Source organism: Lycorma delicatula, chromosome 9 (assembly GCF_047948215.1).
Source record: "Lycorma delicatula isolate Av1 chromosome 9, ASM4794821v1, whole genome shotgun sequence".
NCBI lineage: Eukaryota > Metazoa > Arthropoda > Insecta > Hemiptera > Fulgoridae > Lycorma > Lycorma delicatula.
The window spans coordinates 6,601,807-6,623,397 of record NC_134463.1 but is presented as its reverse complement, the minus strand read 5'-3'; the positions used below and the strand labels follow the sequence as shown (position 1 = coordinate 6,623,397).

Genomic DNA, 21,591 nt, shown 5'->3' with positions numbered 1-21,591 from the left:
ATGCCTATTTTATGCTATTAGATTTCTGATGCATAATTAATGATGGATGTTGTGATGTGCTGATTGTACACGCTCCATGCTGCTTCAGAATATGACTGGTTGGGGGTTAAGATAAGGAAGCAGCGTAAACTTCACCCGCAAATTGATTTTAAATCTATTATCATTATTTTTCTACTACATAAGAATAAATAACCAATCCTAGAAGAGTATAATAATTTTATTGTCAGCTTTTTTACTAATGTATACAGAATATGCATGTTTTTAATTTGAATTACATAATTAATTTTTAAAAATTCAGCTATTTAAAAATTGATAAATTGCTTAATATAAATTTTATTTTAATCATATTTCTCCAATCTGTATAAAAAAAAGAAATGGTTGATATAATTTATACATAAAACACTAAGCCATTATTTTAATTCACTCATGATTTTTACTTAAATGGGGAATCTTTATCATTTTGGTGAAAATATAAATTTTTTTTCTGACAAAGATTTTTTTAAAAATGGCAATTTTTATGTAATTGCTTTTATTTTAATTTTTATATCTCAATTTTTGGTGACAATAAATTTATTTTATTTATCTACATAATTTTTCTGAAATTATATTTTTAAAAAAGTGATGTCAAGATCCAACCTATAATTCTGTTTAGACTTTACTTTAATTACATGTTGAATGTAAGTCTTGATTTTACAAAATTATACCTTTATTTTGTTAGGGTGATGGAAGTGCTGTTTCACATTGTCAGTGGACGTATACTGGTCATAAGAAAGGTGTATTAGCACTTGGATTTGTTGAAAGATTACGTCTTGCTGTATCAAGTGATTCTAGTATTCATTTTTGGGATCCATTTGTTGGCCGTTTAGTATCTCAAAGCGATTCAAAGTTACCACCTATTAATATGTTGAAACCATTACCAGCCCCGAGTTCTGGTATTCTTGCTGCTACTGCTGATACTACATTACGAACTATTGATGCAAGGACTGTAGCCTCTGTAAATGAACTTAAGGTAAATTTATATTATTTTCATTTTTTCTTGTTAAAAATCCATCTTTTGGACATTGTTAACATAGGGAACATTTTCTCTATGGTAGCTGATTAATCATCTCAATATTTTAGGGTTCCCCATGCCTTCAGATATGTTTTAAACTAAATATCTTGAAACAGTCTGTATATTGTAGTTTGTAGTGGACTGTATAATTATTGAATTAGAACTTATTGTTAAATACGTAATTTACACCAAATTATATATAAAATCAGTGACTATAATTGACATACACAAATGTAATGAATGCATGAAACAGCTGTTGTCAATGTCTACAACCATTTCAGACTGCTCTTTCATATAATTGTTGGTGTACATGATTTTGGTAATTTCTCTTTTTTAATAGTAGCAGTTAATTAAACTGAAAAATATATTTTTTTTTAAATATAAAATTAATCTTCTAGTTTTAAGAGAAAATGCTCATTAATATGAAAAATTTTTCATTTTCAGGAATGAGGGACAAAGTATAAAATTATGTAATCTTTCTCAGCATATTTCTGTATCTACATTGATAAAAGAATGTGTTTTTGCCTTAAAGTTTCTATCTAACCTTTTTCTCTTTAATTTTATATTATGTGTAAAATAAATTATTATAATTAATTTACTTGATTATAAGGAATGTATAAATGTATATTTCTTCTAATTTCTAATTTATTTTTTCTGTGTCTCCCCATTTAGTATTTTTACAGTTTCTGTAATGAATATATAGATAATATATGTATTTCTATTTCTATTTAGTAAACATCTATTCTTATTTAAAAAAAATTAAATTATGTTTTATTATAATAAATTAGATTAATTTATTATAAAAGAAGTTTATTTTGAAGAAACACAAATCTCTAAGAAAATATTCAATGGAGACATTGAAAAAAATTTGTGAGTTGAAATATTTTATAATTTCAACAAAACCATTGAATGTATAAAACAGTTTTTGTAAGAGCCTATTACCATTTTAAAATGAGCTCATTTTAACAATTATTTGTCAACCCTTTAAAATTATAATTCAGCTGAGTTAGTCATCGTGAACCAGTTATACAAGTTGTTGATTTTAATATTAATATATACCTAATTATATTTTTAACTTAATTCCAGTAGAAAGTTTTATTGGGTTTGATGTTCTGTGTTGTGACTTGTATTTATTACAAGTATTATTTATTACTTCTATTAAAATACAACCATTTGTGATCTTGTGACCTGCTGATGAACCACATGGTATTTCATAATTATTTTCTATGTAGATTATAGAATCTTGAAATATTTTTTTATATTTAAACTTTGTATATACTTAGAGTAGGTTACTTAATGCCCTTCAGGACATTTATGGCAACAGAAGTCAAGTAAATAAATAAATTAAATTAAGTTGGAAGTACGAGTATAATATAAACAGATTATGGAGTGTCATTTTTTTAATTTTTTAACAGTAAATTTTGTTTTTACAAATTTTTCATATCATCAAAAAGAATTTGTTTTTTTTTTACATTAAATGAGTACTTTTCTGACAAATGTAGTAATATACTGTTTCTACATAAAATTCAAATTTTTATAACTTTTCTTTATTTTATTCAACTTATCTTACACCATTTTGTTCAGAATTAATTCCTCTACAAGTTGTGTTTATTACCCATTTAATAAAGTTATTGTACATCAAACATAAAAAACAAGAGTTTTTTTATTCAATTTATTGGTTTCACCCCAGATTTCTCAAAAACTACTAGATACGGATCTGGGACCCATTTTATTCAAATCATCAGGGTAAAAACCATATGAAATCAGTAATTCTGTCCCTTAATTAACATCCTAAAAATTTCAGAAAGATCTTATTTCACTAGGGTAGCTGAAATTCAAGCAAAATCTTTCACTAGCCGTAACTGGTAAATAAAGGATTTTAGAACATAATAAAACATACCAGCTTTATACTTGTTAACAGTGATTTTAATTCAAGGAATCAAAGCATGAACAGCCAGAAAATAAACACTCATAAACAAGCATAAACACTCAGTTTGAGTATTTTCCTACATTGTGTGCTAGATATCCAAATGTGTTAAATTTTGTAATTAATATTTCAGTTAAGCAGATTTTAGATCTGCTTAAAATGTCTTAAAACGTTTACCAATGCTACTATTTATCAAAGTAGAGATGTCCCTTAAGATGACTGTCTACTGCTGCTAGATAAATATTTTTAACTCTACAATGTATACTAGAATGAATTGTAAGCATTCTATTTATAAAAATTACTACTTGACAACATTTTACAATATGGTAATGAAAGTAATGGATCTACTATGTCAATAACAAGATATGACTAGCAATTAGGATTGTATAAAATCAAATTTTTGATATCTGACCACTTTAAAAATAAATTTATCCACCCAATAAGCTGATTAAAGGTAAAATGTATAATACTGCCATTAGAAAAGAAAAGGGAATAAAGGCATCTTTAAAAATAGAATATATTATTTTAAAGGGAAATTAATACTTCAGTGATTTATTTCAATTTATTTCAGGTATCTATAAATCCTGCTAGTTCATTCTCTTGCATACTTGTATCTCCAGGAAAAAACTGGGTAGCATTAGGACAGTTCAGTGGGTATCTTACTATTTTAGACCTTCGTACAGGCACAATTATAGCATCATGGCGTGGACATGAAGGCGAGGTATGTTTTATTATAATAACTTACTTTTATTAAAACTCAGAAGCATTATTTTTTTTTATCACAAATTGTTTGGAAAGTAACATCTTATAGCATTATTTTACTTTATTAGAAGATTTCCACAAGGTATACAGATCTGCTATTACACAGATTATTGATACAGATTTTCTATTTGTTCTAAAATGTTGCAAAGTGAAATAAAGTTAGCACAAGATACTATATTGATATTTTAGATTACTAAATGTAAGTAAAATAACTATATTCATTCATATTTTTAATAAATTAATTTTTTAATATGGTTGTATCCAGTGTATCACTAGATAATTTATCAAATCAAAATTGCTGTGAAATATAAAATTTTCACAGATAATAACCTGAAAGTAGCTCTGGAATATATGATTTTGAGATAATATTGTTGAATTGCAGCAGGTGGTGGTGAATTGAGTTTAATTGTAGAAGGTAAACTCTGAATGTAAATGTAATCATGAAAGATGAAGAATGTTTCCTCGTTTTCTTTTGTAGGAAGTTTGTCTGAAAATTTTACACAGATTATTATTATTATTATTATTATTATTATTTAATAATTTAAGAGTATGCTTAGTTTATATAATCATCAATACAATTAAAAGTTATGAGTTTCTCACACTAGCATTAAGTTTTGTTATTTGTTAAATGCAAAATGGTTTTCATTTACAGATTTTACAGTTGGTTGCAATGGACGACCATATGTTTATTAGTTCATCTGTAGATCTTGCTGTTTCTGCATGGAGTGCTTCTGATGGGAAACTTCTGTTTAATTTAAAGTAAGTATATTTGTAAAAAAAAAAATTTAATAGAACAGTAACTTCATATATTTAACATAAAATACTTTTTTAGAAATCAAGATTTTTGTTTGTTATAATATCTCTTGATTGAGTGTTGATTTAAAGATAGAATCAAAGAGCAAATAGGACAGTTTTAGTTGTGCATATCATTGTAGATTGATTCCCTATTTTTCTACTTAACAACACCAATATCAAAGATGATAACTCCTGAATTGAATGCCTCTGTGTTTTACAGTTTGTTAAATAAACAAGCTGTAAAACTTGTCACAAATGACTATGTAAAACATATAGTAAATTACATATGTAATTTACATACAACATAGCAAATTACTATAATAGTATAATATGTAAAACATAGTCTGAAATTACAGATCAACATGCTTTCTGTAGAAGGTTAAATTGTGATCTTCCAGGTGATAATTACATTCGTTGATGGCATAATCAGTTTAAAACAACCGGATTTTTATGTAAAGGGAAGAGTTGAGGATGGCCAAAGGTCTAAAGAAACTGTTAAAAATGTCAGGGAACCTTTCCTGCATAGTCCTAAATCTCTTGGGAAGGCCAGTTGCAAACTACCAATGTTGGCAACAGTGTAGAATGTTTTAAGGAAACACTTAAATATACATCCATACCATTTACAGTTACAGGCTTTGAAGCCAACCAACTACACTTTGCATGCCGACTTCCCAATGAAAATGTTGTAGCATGAAGATGACAACATTCTTGATATTATGTTTAATGATGACTCATGATTTCATATTGGTGGAAAAATTAACACAAATGATGTCTATATCTGCGGGTCAGAAAATCCCCATGTACTATTGTAATGCAAATCCTGTTCACATTATAATAGTATAATAGTTATACAATAAGTTATACATATATAATAGTTATATACCTAATCGTCTGAAGTTATTTCAGAACACAAACATTGCACCCTATTACCTATTTCACTTTTTTTTTATTACTCAGAATTTTTTATATTTATTTAAATTATTAATAATCTGTTTTTTAAAGATGCTAAATTTATATATGATGTGTTTGAAAAATGTATTGTTACCGAAGAAACTTTTGATTACTTTTTTTTATGTAGAATATTTTATTGTAATGCATCTTTAAGCACCTGTGAGCAGTTCTAAAAATGATTAAAAAGTATTTTTTTAATTTTTATTCCTTTAAAGAGCTAAATTAAAATTTTGAAATTCAGCCTTTATATAATTTTAATAATATTATAATGTTTATTGTTACTATATATAGAGTATGAGGGCTGTTCACAGAAACTCTTTTTCTCTGATATTTGTAGAGATATTTTGAGATATGCATTTTGCATAGTTATGTAGTGTAAGATTTAACAAGCAATTCCCCACCATCTTAATATGAATACAGAGATTAGTTTTTACGTAGCATTCATTCAAAGTAGTTGTGTGGTGTATTCTGTGATTTTTGTGATGTGACAAGCATAAACAAAGAATTGCAATGAAATTTTGTCTAGAGCTTGCAAAATTTTACCAAAACATATAAAGTTTACAAGAATAAGAAGTTTACAAGGAAAACTTTGAGTCGCACAATCCTATGAATGAATGTTGCGCAAGTGAAGAATTTATTGGGGGGGATCAATCGAGGTTTAACAGTGAAGATAGCAAAAGAGACTGGGATTTCAGTGAGTTGATGTCATTAGAAACTAATTGAATAATTAGGAATGCATTGTGTTGCCAATAACTTCATTCTTGACACAAGAACAGAAAGATAATTGTGTAGCGATTAGGAAGTTTTCAGCAGTCAGGAATTTTTTAATTGTGCAAATGATGATTCTTGTTGACGATAATAATCAACATTGAGACATAAGTGAATGGGTATGATGTAGAAACAAATTCTAAGTTATCAGTGAGTCAGAAAATTGTTACAGAGACTGAAAAAAAGTCACACAAAAATTGTTAAAACATAAAGGTGATATTGATAGTCTTTTTTGACATCAAAGTTGTTGTCTATTGTCACTATGAGTTTCTTCTTCAAAACGGACAATCAGCCATCTACTATCTAGAAGTCATTCACTTCTGACTTCACAACTCTGCAGTAATGCATGGAAGAAAAGGCCTCGATTTACCTTGATAAACTCATGGTTCCTCTACCAACACAATGTACCGCCTATACATTGCTGCTAATTTGTGCGTTTTGTACAAAACATTTGTTCACCATCCTGCCTCACCAGACCTAGCACCTGCTGACTTTTTATTTCGAAGATTAAATTTTCCATTAAAAGAATGAAGACAATAGAGTCTGTAAGAAAGTTCACAGAACACATTGAAGGCTATTTTGGAAAGTGCGCTCCAGAGTTACTTCTCAATATAGGAATGTTGCTAAAAGTGTATACAATCAGGAGAGTATTTTGAAGAAGATTAATTACATAATGTTATAAATATTCAATTAAATTTTTGTAAGAAAAGGTTCGGTTTGAACTGATCTTATCGTACTTTTTATATATATTTTTAGCAACTGCTGGGAATTTTCCTATAATTATTAAAAACCACTTTATTTTCAACCACTTCCCATTGTTGATAGTCGTTTTCATTACTGATTAGAGAGACTTCACAATGGTTCAATGATGAATTTTTATGTCAGTAATACATTCAAAACCAATATAGATATTAATTTTTTTTAAAATACCAACCATGTGGGTGCATACAGTCACACAAATGATCGATCACCCTATAGAGGATTCAAGGAGGGAGTCTTCAGATCACCAGAAAATATATTTTCTTTTTTAATTGTCTACTTCAAAAAAAAAAATTCCTCATTTGTTGATGCCAAATTTATAAGGCACACCTTTTTAGCTATAAGTGGGTAAGGTAATCAAATTATTAATTTAACAAATAAATTATTTGATAACATTTATATTTATTACTACCAAATTTTTTTACATATCAGAGAAGAGCTTCTTGGAAAATTGCAGGGTATAAAGTGTGGAAAAAATTACCATTAACTAAACTCATAATTAACCGGTCTCAGAAGATTAAACAATTTTTTTATTACAGTTTTAATTCATCCTGATCACATTTATTTATTACTAATGCCACAGTAGTAGACAGTGTGACTTAAAATTGGCAAAAAGAAGCTGTTTTTTTAATTTTATTTTTATTTACAGGGGTCCTACTGAACCATTCAATTGTTTAGCTCTTTATGGTAATGAACTAATATCTGGAACAACAGCAAACCGTATAGGTGTTCACACAGCTGTTGATGTTAATGCATCATTTTCATCAACAAGACTCCGTTCTGATACATTAAAAGGTGTATTAAATGTTATGGAATTACTTCCATTAAATAGGATGTTATTGCTTGGAGCTGACACTGGAGCAATTAGTCTGCTTTGTTAAAAGAGTACTGTATTTATTATACCATATTATACTGTATTTCTGGAAGTTATATCAGAAATTTATTGATAATGATAAGAAAGTATGAAAATTGCATAGAAAAATTGACTTAAAATGTCAGTTTTATGTCCATTCTTTAGTAATGGATGGAAAGTTCATTAAAAAATAGATTAATGAAGAAAATAATAAAAAAAGTATTAAATACATTTTTTCACTATTTTTGGCCTTGCTGTTCACTATAACTGCTCCTGCTATATCAAAATCACTATACTTTTTTTAATGAAAAAAAACTGACAAAGCTGAACAAATTTTTAATTTTTCCATGGTTTTATATGAATATGATTTTTAAATTACAAAATATATTTGTAAAGATATTATTTATTGCAAAATTTTGCATTAAATTGACTTTATAAAAATAAGTGAGTTTTAAAAATAATAACTCATTTATTGTTGTGTTATTTTTGGATATGACAACATGACTTTTAAAAATATGGTATAAATATTTTATAGTGTAAGTGATACTCTCTGTAATTTAAATAGTATATTTTTTATATTAATAGTAATTTAAAAAACAATTATTTACAAGCTTGTTGAATTCTTATGCTACCAATGATTTTATAGCTTCATTATGTTATAAAAAAATAATAATGTTAAGTATGCTTGTAAAATAAGGATCATTGATTTATTGCATGCCTATGTATCAGATTTTAACTGAGATTTTTTTTCCAGTAGAAGTTAGATAGATATCTTTTATAATTTTTTATTTATGTTATCAAAGTGACAACTCCAACTAAAAATCATGTTAGTTGCTAAGTAAATTTTACTTGTCCTATTCAAAAACAAAAATCTATAGTTAGTGTATTAAGTATTCTTCACTAGAAATCTAGCTGAATAGTATATATAGTTAAGTCAAATATTTTCTTACATGTTCGTATAATTCTAAAGATATTACTTTAGAAAGCTGGTGTTTATTTTGAAATAGTAATTTAATTTTATGGGAGAAAATCAGTTTCATTCATCTATTGAATGATTTTAGCCAGTGTATTTAATCAATCTTGTACCCTAAGTTCAAAATTTTTTTGTACACAGAATGATTTGAAATCTTCTGACTGAATGGCTAGATTTAGAAATCTGCAGTTAGTTACTGGGTAAATGTGGAATCTTCTGTGAGATCAATATTAAATTTGTACTATATTTAGAAAAAGAATATATATCAAATAATTGAAATTTTATTAAAAGAGATTAAATAAAAATTTTATTTACAATAGTAATTTACTTTTTATAATCAGTTTTTCTTCCTGTATAACCCATAATATTTAGATGTAAAAAATACTGCACAGATTGAACAAAATAATTAGAAATTGTTATTTTTTGTTTTAAATGCATTATTATTATTAAATGTTAAAATAATATTAAAAATTGATAAGGACACTAATAAAATAAAAATGTCTTAAAAATATTATACATTTCAAGTAATTTTATTATTTTATATGTATGTATATACATTAATTTTAGTCACTAATTTTATGTAATAGAATTACTAATTAATTATAAATGAATGGAAATTGTATCTATTATAAATTGTTAATTATTTGTATAGTACTGCATTTTTTAAAGTGCTGAATCAATCATTTTTAAAAGTACTCTTGCAGTTATAGTGATAATCAGTTGTAATTTATAAGTCTAGTGTTTACCCTTAGCTTGCTGGTCATTTTTTTAATTTTACTAATGTGTTTATTTTTTCTTAATTATATATTGTAATATTAAAAATACCACCCATATATTCCTTTGTAGAGTAAACTTCAGTTTTATTACAATTTGTGATCTTGCTTATAGGAAATATTTACACAGCAAAATATGTGTTGCAATTGATAACAAATTGTGCGTAACTTGACAAAACTAATTGTTTAATTACACAAGCAAACGCACTGGTTTTATTTACATTGTGTTAAAGAGAAATGGTCTTATATAGTGTAGTACAATAGCTTTTATTTTAAGTGTATGATTCTGTTGTCGTAATCGTTAATATATATTGCAAATTATCAAAATTATTTTAATAAGTAAATCTTTTATATCATGTAAAATTTGTTTGCTTTTATGTATTTTCTGGCATGTGTTATTTTTCATTCATTTGAATTGATGATTAACAAATTGTTTACTGCTTTTAACAGTATGATTTTAAAAAGATATTCTTACATGTAAATATTTTATACAAGAAAAAGGTGTTACTATGGGTTCACCACTTTCAGCAATATTAGCTAATATATTTATGTATGATTTATGGTTTAATATAAAGAGCACTAAAATATTCAAAAAAGAATAATATAAAATTAAAAAATGAAGTATATATTATTAAATAGATCGTCACAACCAACAGATATAATAAAAACTTAATAGATAAATTGTATAACAAAATTAAATAGAAAATATACATAAAAAATAAAATAATATTAATAATGATAATAATTATGCTAAAATCATATATAATATGAATTATAAAAAATTAACAAAATATTTAAATTATTTGGGTTAAGACATACATAACAACATAATAATAAAATATTTAGAGTGTTTCTAAAATGGTGAGTTGGCTATACTTTTTTCGATTCTACTTATAAAACTAAACAAAAAATATCCTTAGAAAAAATGGCAATTTCTCCTTTAACATTACTCCTTTTAAAATTTTCTTTCTTCTTTCTCCTTTAAAATTACATCAATTTTCTCCCATAACTTGACTATTTGTTAACCGATTTAAAAAAAATAAAAATGTCATTTTGTTCAAAATAAAAGGCTTAATATTTTAGAAAATGAGATAAATTTTGATAAAACTAATATTTTTAGAGATATAATGGATTATAAAATAAACATGACTGCCATTTTACAATTTGCAAAGGTATTTAAGTCCTGATTTTTTGCTAATTTTAAAACTTTATTACCAAGACGCTTACCAAATATTAATGTGATTCTTATATTCGAACTTGAGATATAGATTATTATATAAAAATAACAAAATGGTGGAGGGGTAGAACAAAGGAGAAATTGTCATTTTTCTCAAGGATATTTTTTCTTTAGTGTCCGAAAAAGTATAGCCAGCCCACCATTTTAGAAACAATCTGTATAAATAATGTGAATTCTGCAAAAACAATATAGAAAAAACATGGAATATATAGTTTGAAATGCACAGATTGTGATTTAAAATACATCAGCATGACCAAATTAATAATTTTCAATGAGAATAAAAGAGCATCTAAATTGTATAAACAAAAGTCATATAGATAAATCAAATTTTGTTAAACATATTATAAATAACAACCATAATTATGACTCAGACAAATTTATTAACATACTTGATTATTATAATAACATATATAATACTAATATTTTAGAAAAATACCATGTATATTTAAATAATAAATTAATAAACGAACACACAAAATTTGATAATGACATTTTATATAAGCAGGTTTTAAATAGTTTAACCCACCGGGTTGGTCTAGTGGTGAATGTGTCTTCCCAAATTATCTGATTTGGAAGTAGAGAGTTACAGCGTTCAAGTCCTAGTAAAGGCAGTTACTTTTATATGGATTTGAATACTAGATCGTGGATACCAGTGTTCTTTGGTGGTTGGGTTTCAATTAACCACGCATTTCAGGAATGGTCGAACTGAAGCTGTACAAGACTACACTTCATTTACCCTCATACATATCATCCTCATTCATCCTCTGAAGTAATATCTGAACGGTAATTCCCAGAGGCTAAACAGGAAAAAATGAAGATATTATGTAGTAATAATAGATTATGTTGGCCAAACTGATCCACCTCCCTTCTAATACAACAGTTGACACCACCAAACTGACAGGATGTTTACGTTGACATAATTTTAAAACATTTGACAACCAACTGTTTTGTTTTAAGCAAATATCATGATTTTTTAAATTTTACATGTGAATTTTTAATTAATATTATAAATAGGAGAAATATGAGAGTTCCTAAAGATGAAATTTAATTTCAAAAGTGCTTGAACGCTTTGAATACAATTGCTGGTAAGCTGTTTTTTGAATATTAACTATAATCATCCTTGGTCCCAAAAAATTAATATTTTTAAAAACATGATAAACAGAGCAATAAAATACATAAACGATAAACAGGAATTGTATAATGAAATAAATAATATAAAAAATATAGCTATAAAAATGCATATCATACGTCATTGATTGATAATGTATATGAAAAATATAATCCAGAATTTTTCAATAACACAAACATTACTATATTAATGCCTATAAATAAAAATATTTATAAAGTACTCTTATATAAATATATTGGTAAAACAAGTAGGTCCTTTAAAGATAGATTTAATGAACATTTTAGATCATTTAAAAATCAAAAAATAGGTTTCTCAAATATAGCCAACCATTTAATAAATAATATCATAATATAACTAATTTAGAAATAATCAAATGAGTAAATATTGAACATGAAAATAGTAATAAAAAATTAGAAATTTTAGAAAAATTGTATATATATATAAATGTAAATTCAGACTTATAACTCAGCAAACAGAATTTGATGGAGGACATTTTTATTAAAATTATTTAAGTTGGTATAAAAAGATAAAATATTGATAAATTAATATTATTGCAATACTTTTTCATTCTCTTTACTGAACAAATATTTGTTTTCAATTTTTTAAATGTTATTAATAACAATTTTTACGAAATAAAAGTAAAGAGAAAAAATTTGATGTGTAAATGTAAACAGATGAAGAATTATTAAAAAATATAACTGAAAATGGGCTTAGGCCCGAAAACGTTTTGAACATAAATAGTAAAAGTAAGAGTGTTCTCTAATTCTGTCTTTGCTGAGGCTGAAACAATATTTATTATATATAGTTATTTAACATACAGAGAAAAAGAAAAAAAATGGAGTATAAAAAATTTAATCTAAATGAAGTAATAACTATAATTATATACTTATACTAACAGGCCACGCTTAACAAAATTTATTTTATTGTTGAAATGACTTGAATTATTTTTAGAAAAATAATTTTTTTTGGGATTGATAAGCTAGAAATATTTATTAAAAAGTTATACATTGTTAGAAAAAAAATGTTTTTTTAATTTTTTGCTGACATGCAGTCAAATCGGCTTATTTTCATTAGCAATAAATGACTTAAATTAAACTTTCATAAAAGCATTAAATGTAAATAAATATTAATTTTATTACAATACATACAATGTCTTATGTAATAATACAATTACCATAATTTAGTTTCTATAATAAAAAAAAGAACCACACATAATTATGTATGGTTATTAAAATTAAAATAAATATTATATGTTAAATAATTAATTGATTGATTGTTATAAATGATAATAATAATAATCTAACAGTCATGTGAAGATTTTGTATTACTATCATCAGATTCTGTTTGCATGTTTGGTTCTTAAACTGCTGGTTTAACATTTGGCTGTGTCAAGTAATAAGTTGTAAACTTGCACACTTGCGTGTGTATCTCTTCTGCATTTTCCTCTTAATATCTATTTATTGCAGGTTATCATTCTGTTTTTTTCATTTGTTGGATTTTACTACCGACTATAAATGGGAACTATGTGATGGAGCTGTGGTTTGGGAGGGTGTAGGCATTGACCACCTTGCTCCCAAAAGCAGACCAGAACAGCGAGAGATAGGGTATGTTTTCATTAGAGACTTCTTAAATTTATGAATATGTTTCTTGATTTTTAAATAAATCAAGAGGACTTGAATCAAGAGTAAATTGAATTGTAGGACAAATTGTTGTTGTTGCAGACAAATTGTTGAACTGCCTCTGTGGACACTGTCTTATATGCGGAGACAATCCTCAAAGCCATCTTCCTCAGTACACCATTAAGTTTGGCCTTACAATTTCCAAATTTTAAGCTATGTTGCCAGACTGATGCAGCATAGAGTACAGTCAATGTCACCATTGTGGCAAGTGTTACTGAAAAGTGAAAATATTTGGATAAGTGACAAAAACAAAATAGAATAAAAAAATATGTTCTCAAAATATGGTTTATTTGAGAAACAATAATATATCTCGAGAAAACAGACTTGTAAGCCACATATTAAGGCATCCTGGAATAGTTCTTTGATATTGGAGGGAGAGGTAGGTGAGAAAAATTGTGCAGGCAGGCAGTGTTTGGAATATTTAAAACAAATTTTTAGGGATGTAGGATGTAGGGAATGTGCTACTTGTTTATCGAAATCCAGATCTAATGTTTAGCTTCACATTATCGATTGTTGTATTTTCTTTTCTTCATAAGTCAAAAACATTGTCATTCTTGCTGCAAAGAAGTGATGTTTCTCTTAACCTTATTTTAATAAATTTTTTTTAGATGTTAATCTCATAATTTTTCTTGCATTTCAGTTTTCTTTACAAGTATTAAGTCCCTGACACAAATATGATAATCTACAGGTTATTAATATCTTCTCAAGTGCTATATAACTATTTTTGTGGTCTTTATCAATATTGGATTAAACATTACTTTTCAATGAAGTTACACTAAGTGATCACTTTACTGTAATATACTACTAAACATACTAACCAATTTGTACTAAATTGCTCCTTGCATATGAATGTTAATTTATTGTTTCTGTGATATAGGTTATTACATATCAAAAGAAATTACGTTTTTAGATCTTGCTACATCTTAAATTGAACAGGTACATTTAAAACTCAAGATGATATTTCTTTTAGCCTGTTTTAAGTTATGAGAAGTATTTAATATCACATTTGACAGCTAAAATTATAATTTGAAAAATTTGTTGCTTTTTTTTTGTTGGTGGTATTTTCCAGTGTTTTTTATTAAAAAAAAATTTTAAACTTAAGAAAAGAACTTTTATCTGTTTTGTAGGTATATATTTATACATAGAATAGGGTTTATTAAAAATCAGAAATTTGGTGCTAGCCATTTTTAAGCAGTTTGTGTGTTAAGTTTGCTGTGTATTTCAAACTTATATGACAGATGATGTGTTGAGATTTTGAAGAGGAGCTTAAAAATTAAAGTTCAAATCTGAAGTGAATTTTAATTTTGATATTTATAATTTGGCTTCATTTTCAACATTAAAAAAAATTACTGGTACCAGTGCTTGATTGTATAATGAAGATATTTTATGTTTTTAAATTGAGCATGACTATTTTTAAATTATATATTAACATTTAATTTGTAATCGCTTATTATTTATTTATATGTCTGTATTCTAGTCGCATCTGTTAAATTAGAAGATAACAATTTTCCTGTTTTTTTTTTCTCTTTATGTGATAATAGCTTGTAGAATTCTTAGTAATTTCTTTATTTTAAAAATATTGTATTTTATTAACTTGTAATTTAAAAAAGAAAACACAATACTTGAAGTGATAATATTTTATTAACATTTGTCTAAAACAGTGAGCTGCAGTAAGTCTTTTTTTTTTTTTTTTAAAGTAGTCTAGTCAAGAAGAAAATTAATGTATATTTTTAGTTGGAGCTTAATATTACTGTTAAAAATTTAGCATTACATTTCAAAATAACATTAAATGTTGATATAGAAGTAATGTTTTTGGTTTTATATTATAGAGAATACTGATCAAAATTAATTGCGTGAAGGATTGATAATCAAGACTTGAAGAAATGATAATTTTTGTAGTAATCATATTGTGTGATTTGATTTCCTTAATTAATCATTAATGTTATATATTTTTGAATTATAATAAGAATTAGATTTTAAAATTATAGTTTTATCAGTTTACATCCAAAATAATTTGTTGAAAAATAAAAAGAATTCTGTAAAAATTTTTCAAAAAAGAATTCAGTAAGAATTTTTTTCTATTGATTTTTTAATTTTTAATTTACCGTAATGTTTTTCAAACATAAGCTTGAATGCTGCCATTTTGCCACTACATACTTTCTCATTTTGAGTTTAAGATAAAATAATCCACCCATATTACATCACAAGATATGAAGTTGATTAACTTTTCTATCTTTTCAAACTGCTACAGAAGTTGTGTTTCAGTAACCGATCATCTTTCTTTGTGTACAGGCTGCAAAAGGCAGGAAATCAGCTTGCATATGCTTTGCTAAATTTGGTATGATTTCTTACTACTGTTTCTACACATTTAGTATTTTAAGTTTTTCAGAGATTTCCTTGATAGATAGTAATTAACTAGATTTTCTTAAATGAGTACTTCAAGGCCAATTTGTTTTCATTTACTGAAGTTCTTGGCTGATGAGCATCTGGCTCCTTTTCATTTCCAAATCTCTGTTACTCAGTTTTATATAATCTAAATTCATTAGAGATATTCATCTCCAAACTGATTTTTAAGTCTCGCGAATATCTGAGATGGGTATTAATCCCCTTCAGTTGTTAAAAATTTACTAATTCTCTGTTGAGTACTGCTCTGTATTTCCTGCACAGACATATTTTATTAACAGGAGTCAAGAAATATCAGCCAACATTGCTGATGATAAGTTCACATCTACAAGGGTTTGTTCAATGGGTTAATCAATCTTGTACTCATTATCTCAAGAGTAGGGTGTGAAAAATCCTATTAATTAATTATTTGAAGTCCTATCATTCATCCATTTTTTCTTTAATTGTTACAGGCTTGTGCCTGATGCAAAACCTTTTTGTGATGATTGGCTGAATGCTAAAAAGATGACATCTTTGTGGTGTAAGTCAAACCAAAAAAATTATATGATTGATGATACCAGCTTGCTGATGGGAAAATTAACTGGCCAACCACTGAATTCTTGTCATTTGATTTATGAAATGAGAATTATGGTAGACTTCAGCAAGGATATCCAGCTGTAAGAATCAAAGAAAATTTGTTGTAAAGTATAAGATCTTGTATATAATCAGAATTATACGTAATAGTCTAATAATAGTATATAGTCAAGAATTAGTTAACTCTTTTACTTGAAAATCTGGTTCTGATTTATTTCTGAAATTATAGGTTGATTGGAACTTATCACTTGTACTACATCTCACATTTATTGCAAATTCATTATACTTCTTACCTTCAGCTATAGTTTATTACTCATATAATATTATCCCCCCCCCTCCAATTTGGCATTAATCAAGAGTAAACGTTTGTTAATGATACCTTTTTTTTAATTTTTTATTGGTGAAAGTTTATGAGATTATTATTTTAAGTATTTTGATTATTTATATTATTATTTGGAATTATAAAATTATTCTCTAATATATTTTAATAGAAATTTATGTTTGTATATTAGTTTTAGTCTGTGAAAGAATGTTATTTTTATTAAAACTAAGTGTAATTAAACATCACATATCAGTTGAGATTTACTTTATTTATAAAAAAATAATAAATTAGAAGAAAAAAAATATTATGTATATTTTGTTATATAAGGTATTATGCTATAAGTTTGATTAATATTTTCTTAGTGTTGATATTCCAGTTATTAATTACAATTTTATTTCTATAGAATGTAGCTTTTTTATAAGTTCTTGGTTTGGATATTTAAGTCATAATTATAATTTAGATTATCACGGTGCAGTTTAACATTATCAGTGCTTTGATGAATGATGACATTTAACTACCTACAACAAATAACCATTCGTATTAGTTGATAGATAAAAGGAGATAATACAACCCCTACTTCTGTACTTATATTATTTTAAACAAGAATGTTGCTATCAAAATAAAATTATATTTCACATATTTGAAATGTCCATTATTTTTAACTGCAACCTTGTAGGGGAGATGCCTCAAAAGTAAACAACTCCATCTGTACTCCAAACATCCATACCATACCTTGCTTAATATCAATAACAATAGTCATATTTCTTCCTGAAACATATCTTTATTAAGTCACTTAAGCTGATAGATTAACCCCTTGACTCAATAGTAAGTATAAGTCTGAAATTCATTTTTATAAGATATAAGGGACATGAATGAATTCAGTAAGGTCAACATAAATGGGATTTCCAAATGATTTCTGAACAATAAAAACAAAACAGCATTATCCATTACTTCATGGCAGTTGCATACAGCATTTTTTTTTCTAATCAGATACTGTATAATGATAGATCTTAAGAATTCTGCAACACATTCAATTAAACTTTCTGTCTGCTGATACTGTCTGCCAATTTAATGCTTGATCTATGAAATTATTCCAAATTTTTAATAATTCACTATTGTTGAACGTTATTTCTAGCTGTGTGCAATCACTTATGAATTCAGTGGTAAGCTCAATGTTCTCCCTGATTCTTTCTTGTCGACAAACCAAAGTAACATATCAGGTATCTTAGTGAGGATGTTATTATGATGCTTTACAATGATTTTCAATGAATCAATTGAATTGGTGAAGGAGTTATATTGCATAACCAGTGTAATTCCTTAAGCCTCTATACCTTGTCCTTTGTCTGCAAAATTGCTGTTCCTGTTCTTTTATGTTTTTTGTTATTACATTTTTCAAAATCTGAAATAAAAATTGGTTCAAGGGTGACCCCTTGGACCCCAAAAATTCATCAAATTGCTACCTTTTGGCAGTCAGAACATCTAATTTTGGTTGTACTTCCATAATTGTATGTGTTTAAAATTGGTTAAAGATTGATTATCTACTTTTACAAGCACCTCATTGTTCATCAACAGTTTGTTGACAACATTAATCATGTTACTAAACCTCATTTTTTCATTATTAAATCATTTTACTGCCTGTGTTTATACAGTTATGTTATTAACACACTTGATTAATATTAACTGTACTCTGATACAAAATTTTATTTTATTTATTTTAAATTTTCAATGATAACTTTGAGTATATTTTATTTTAACAGAAAATATGAAATAAATAATTTAAAAAAATAATGTATACTCACACAGAAACAAATTTAGATGCTTACATACTGTCCATTAATATTAACTGCTGAAACGCCATTAAAACAAGTTTGGCTATATTTTTTTTTTAGATACTGCTTTACACTTCTTATGTTATGTACTAAATATCCAATTTTATTTTTGATTAATTTTATATTTTAGGTAATAAAAAGAGCTTATATTAGTTTTATTGATTTATGTGTATTACATTCCAGTTAACGGTCTTTCATTTTAGTTTATTATTATGTTTATGCATTTTATTTTATTTTTTTTAATTAAAAGAACTTTGCTTTTTACTTGTTTTTTAATTTACTTGTTTTTTCTTTTTTTTAATATTATCTTAGTCCTGTTAATCACAAATTTATAATTAAAATGTTATATTACTTTTGTTAAACCACAGTCATAAAAAGAAGTATGCACATGTAATAATGATGGTTTTAGTTTTATGTAATAAGTATGAACAGTTTTATGTTTTTGTTTTTTAATATATTTTCTTGATGCAAACCTTTGGAGACTAAAGTTTTTTGTTAAATTTTGTATTTAAGTTCATTGAGTAGTGTTCATGGATATTTCAATGTACAAGGGCTGTTTTTTCAACTCTGATTGTGCATCTAAGTAAATAAGAGAAAAACGGGAGCCAGGTCTGCACGTTATGCGATTGTGCCATGACCCCCCCCCCCCCACAACCAAAACCTCTGCCATTGCCGGCTCCATTGCATCAGTCTGAACTGAGCAACAGGCAGTTAAATATGGCTGCTACGATTGATGCTTCTGCCAAATGTGAGTTTGCGAAAGCGTGATATATTTTCTGCAAGCAGAATGATATGGCGCTGCTGAACTTCATCACAGAATGAGCCTAGTGTATGCTGAAAACTTTATGAGTGATTTTAGTGTATGGGAATGGTGTAGAAAATTTAAAGAAGGGTGAACAGACGTCCATGATGAAGGTAGGATAGGACCTAAGTCTGTCAGTACTGTATGCTTCGTTGAGCATGTTGATGATTTTGTTCATGACAGTCGGAGGTTAACGATAAGTAAACTTTCTGCAGAAATCCCAAAAATTTCAAGCCTTCTCTGTACATAGTTGTGACTAAAGACCAAGATACTGAGAACTGTGTGCATGTTGGGGTCACAAAAATGTTGAGTGACAATAAAAAAATTCAGCAAATAGCGTCAGCCTTAATGTTTCTCACATGTTACAATAATGAGGGGGAAGAGTTTTTAAAATCTATTCTTACTGGTGATGAGAATTGGATCCAGTATGACAGTCCAGAAACCAAAGAACAGTCTAAGCAGTGGATGCACACTTCTCCAAACAAGCCGATAAAGGTCAAACAGACACTGAGCACCAGAAAAACAAAAGTTACAGTTTTTGGGACCATAAAGGTGTGTTGTTAAAGGACTTTATGGAATTGAGGACAATAGCAACAAAGGAAGTTTATTGTGAATCTTTACATTGCCTCCTTAGGGCGATCCAGAACAAACGAAGAGGCATGCTCTCATCTGGCGTGGTTTTGATCCATGAAAATGCACTGACCAACATGATGCCAGACCTTCTCAAACAATTCAATAGAAAGTTTTCGACTGCCCACCGTATAGTGCAGACTAGCACCTAGTGATTTTCACCTCTTTCGAGAATTGAAGGTAAGGTTGGGTGGACAACACTTCACCACCAATGAAGAATTTCAGAATTCCACACCAACGCATTCTTCGTTGGAGAATTCGCCACCAATGTAGAATTTGTTACCTCACTGGTGGCATACTTATTTGAAGAGGGTGTTGGAAAGTTGGTGTCGCAATATAACAAATGCCTTAGTCATTTTGGCGATTATGTAGAAAAAGAAGTTAGATATTACGTAACTTTTAGTAATAAAATCATTTTGTTATATCAATGTGTCTTTTTTTTTATAGCCCATAAGAGGTTGAAAAAAAAACAGCCCTCGTAAATTTATGAATCTGTGTATGTGTGCAAAAAACACAGTTTTTTTATCAGTTGCATAATTATATATTCTCAAATCATTTCCCCTACTGATTCAAGGTTATGTATAATACATTGTTTCACAAAATAAAAGGGTATATTAATTTATTTTTTCACACCATCTCTTTAAATCTTTTTTATATTTACAATGCGTGTAAAACATCCAAATTCAAAAGTCTAATCGGATTTCTTTTTCAAGTAGAATAATGGTAATCTCTGTGTTTTCAAACTCTTTGCAGAGTAATTTTTTATAAAGAGCTGAATTTCTGAGACACTTAATGATCAATGTATTTCAAATGCTTATCATTACATTAGTAAGGAAGTAACAAAAATTTGTTTAGGTGAACATAATAAAGATTTTTTTTCCTTATTGTTTGAGTAATACTGAAAAAAGTAATTATATATTCTGAATTAATTTTTAAAAGGTGGTTGTCTACAAAACAGGTTTATATACAGTGTGTTGTTGTATTGCTTAAATAAACCATCTAACAATTACTATTTTTAGTTAGCAAATGATATAACAAAATATACTTTTTTAATATCAGTTATTTGTGATTGTAAACATATGAGATTGTGTAGTTATATTTGCTTATATTGTAGTTATATTGGTTTGCAAACCAATGTTAATGACTATCTTTTATTTTTCCGTTACTTTTACCCAAGTTCAAGAGACTCTTCAGGTATACTAAATTTACATCTATATTTTGTTTGTTTCCTTATTAATAAAAGGATTTCAGTATTAAAATATTTTTCTAAATATCTCAGAAATGAATATAGTGATTTTTTTATGTACTAAAAAAATGTGCAAGAATATCTCTCTCACAGCAACCTTATACATATTTGTTTGAAGTAGGATTTGCT

At 26.9% G+C, this 21,591-nt stretch overlaps 1 protein-coding gene across 1 annotated transcript in view; it reads left to right on the top strand.

Moving 5' to 3' along the window:
- Wdr81 (WD repeat domain 81) overlaps positions 1-7,894 on the top strand; it is a 91,128-nt gene extending 83,234 nt beyond the window's left edge. Inside the window, exons 26-29 of the mRNA XM_075374748.1 lie at positions 719-1,009; positions 3,550-3,699; positions 4,393-4,499; positions 7,663-7,894. Of these exons, the coding sequence (XP_075230863.1) occupies positions 719-1,009; positions 3,550-3,699; positions 4,393-4,499; positions 7,663-7,894 (780 nt within the window). The remainder of the gene's footprint in view (positions 1-718; positions 1,010-3,549; positions 3,700-4,392; positions 4,500-7,662) is intronic.
- Positions 7,895-21,591: the final 13,697 nt, after the last annotated feature.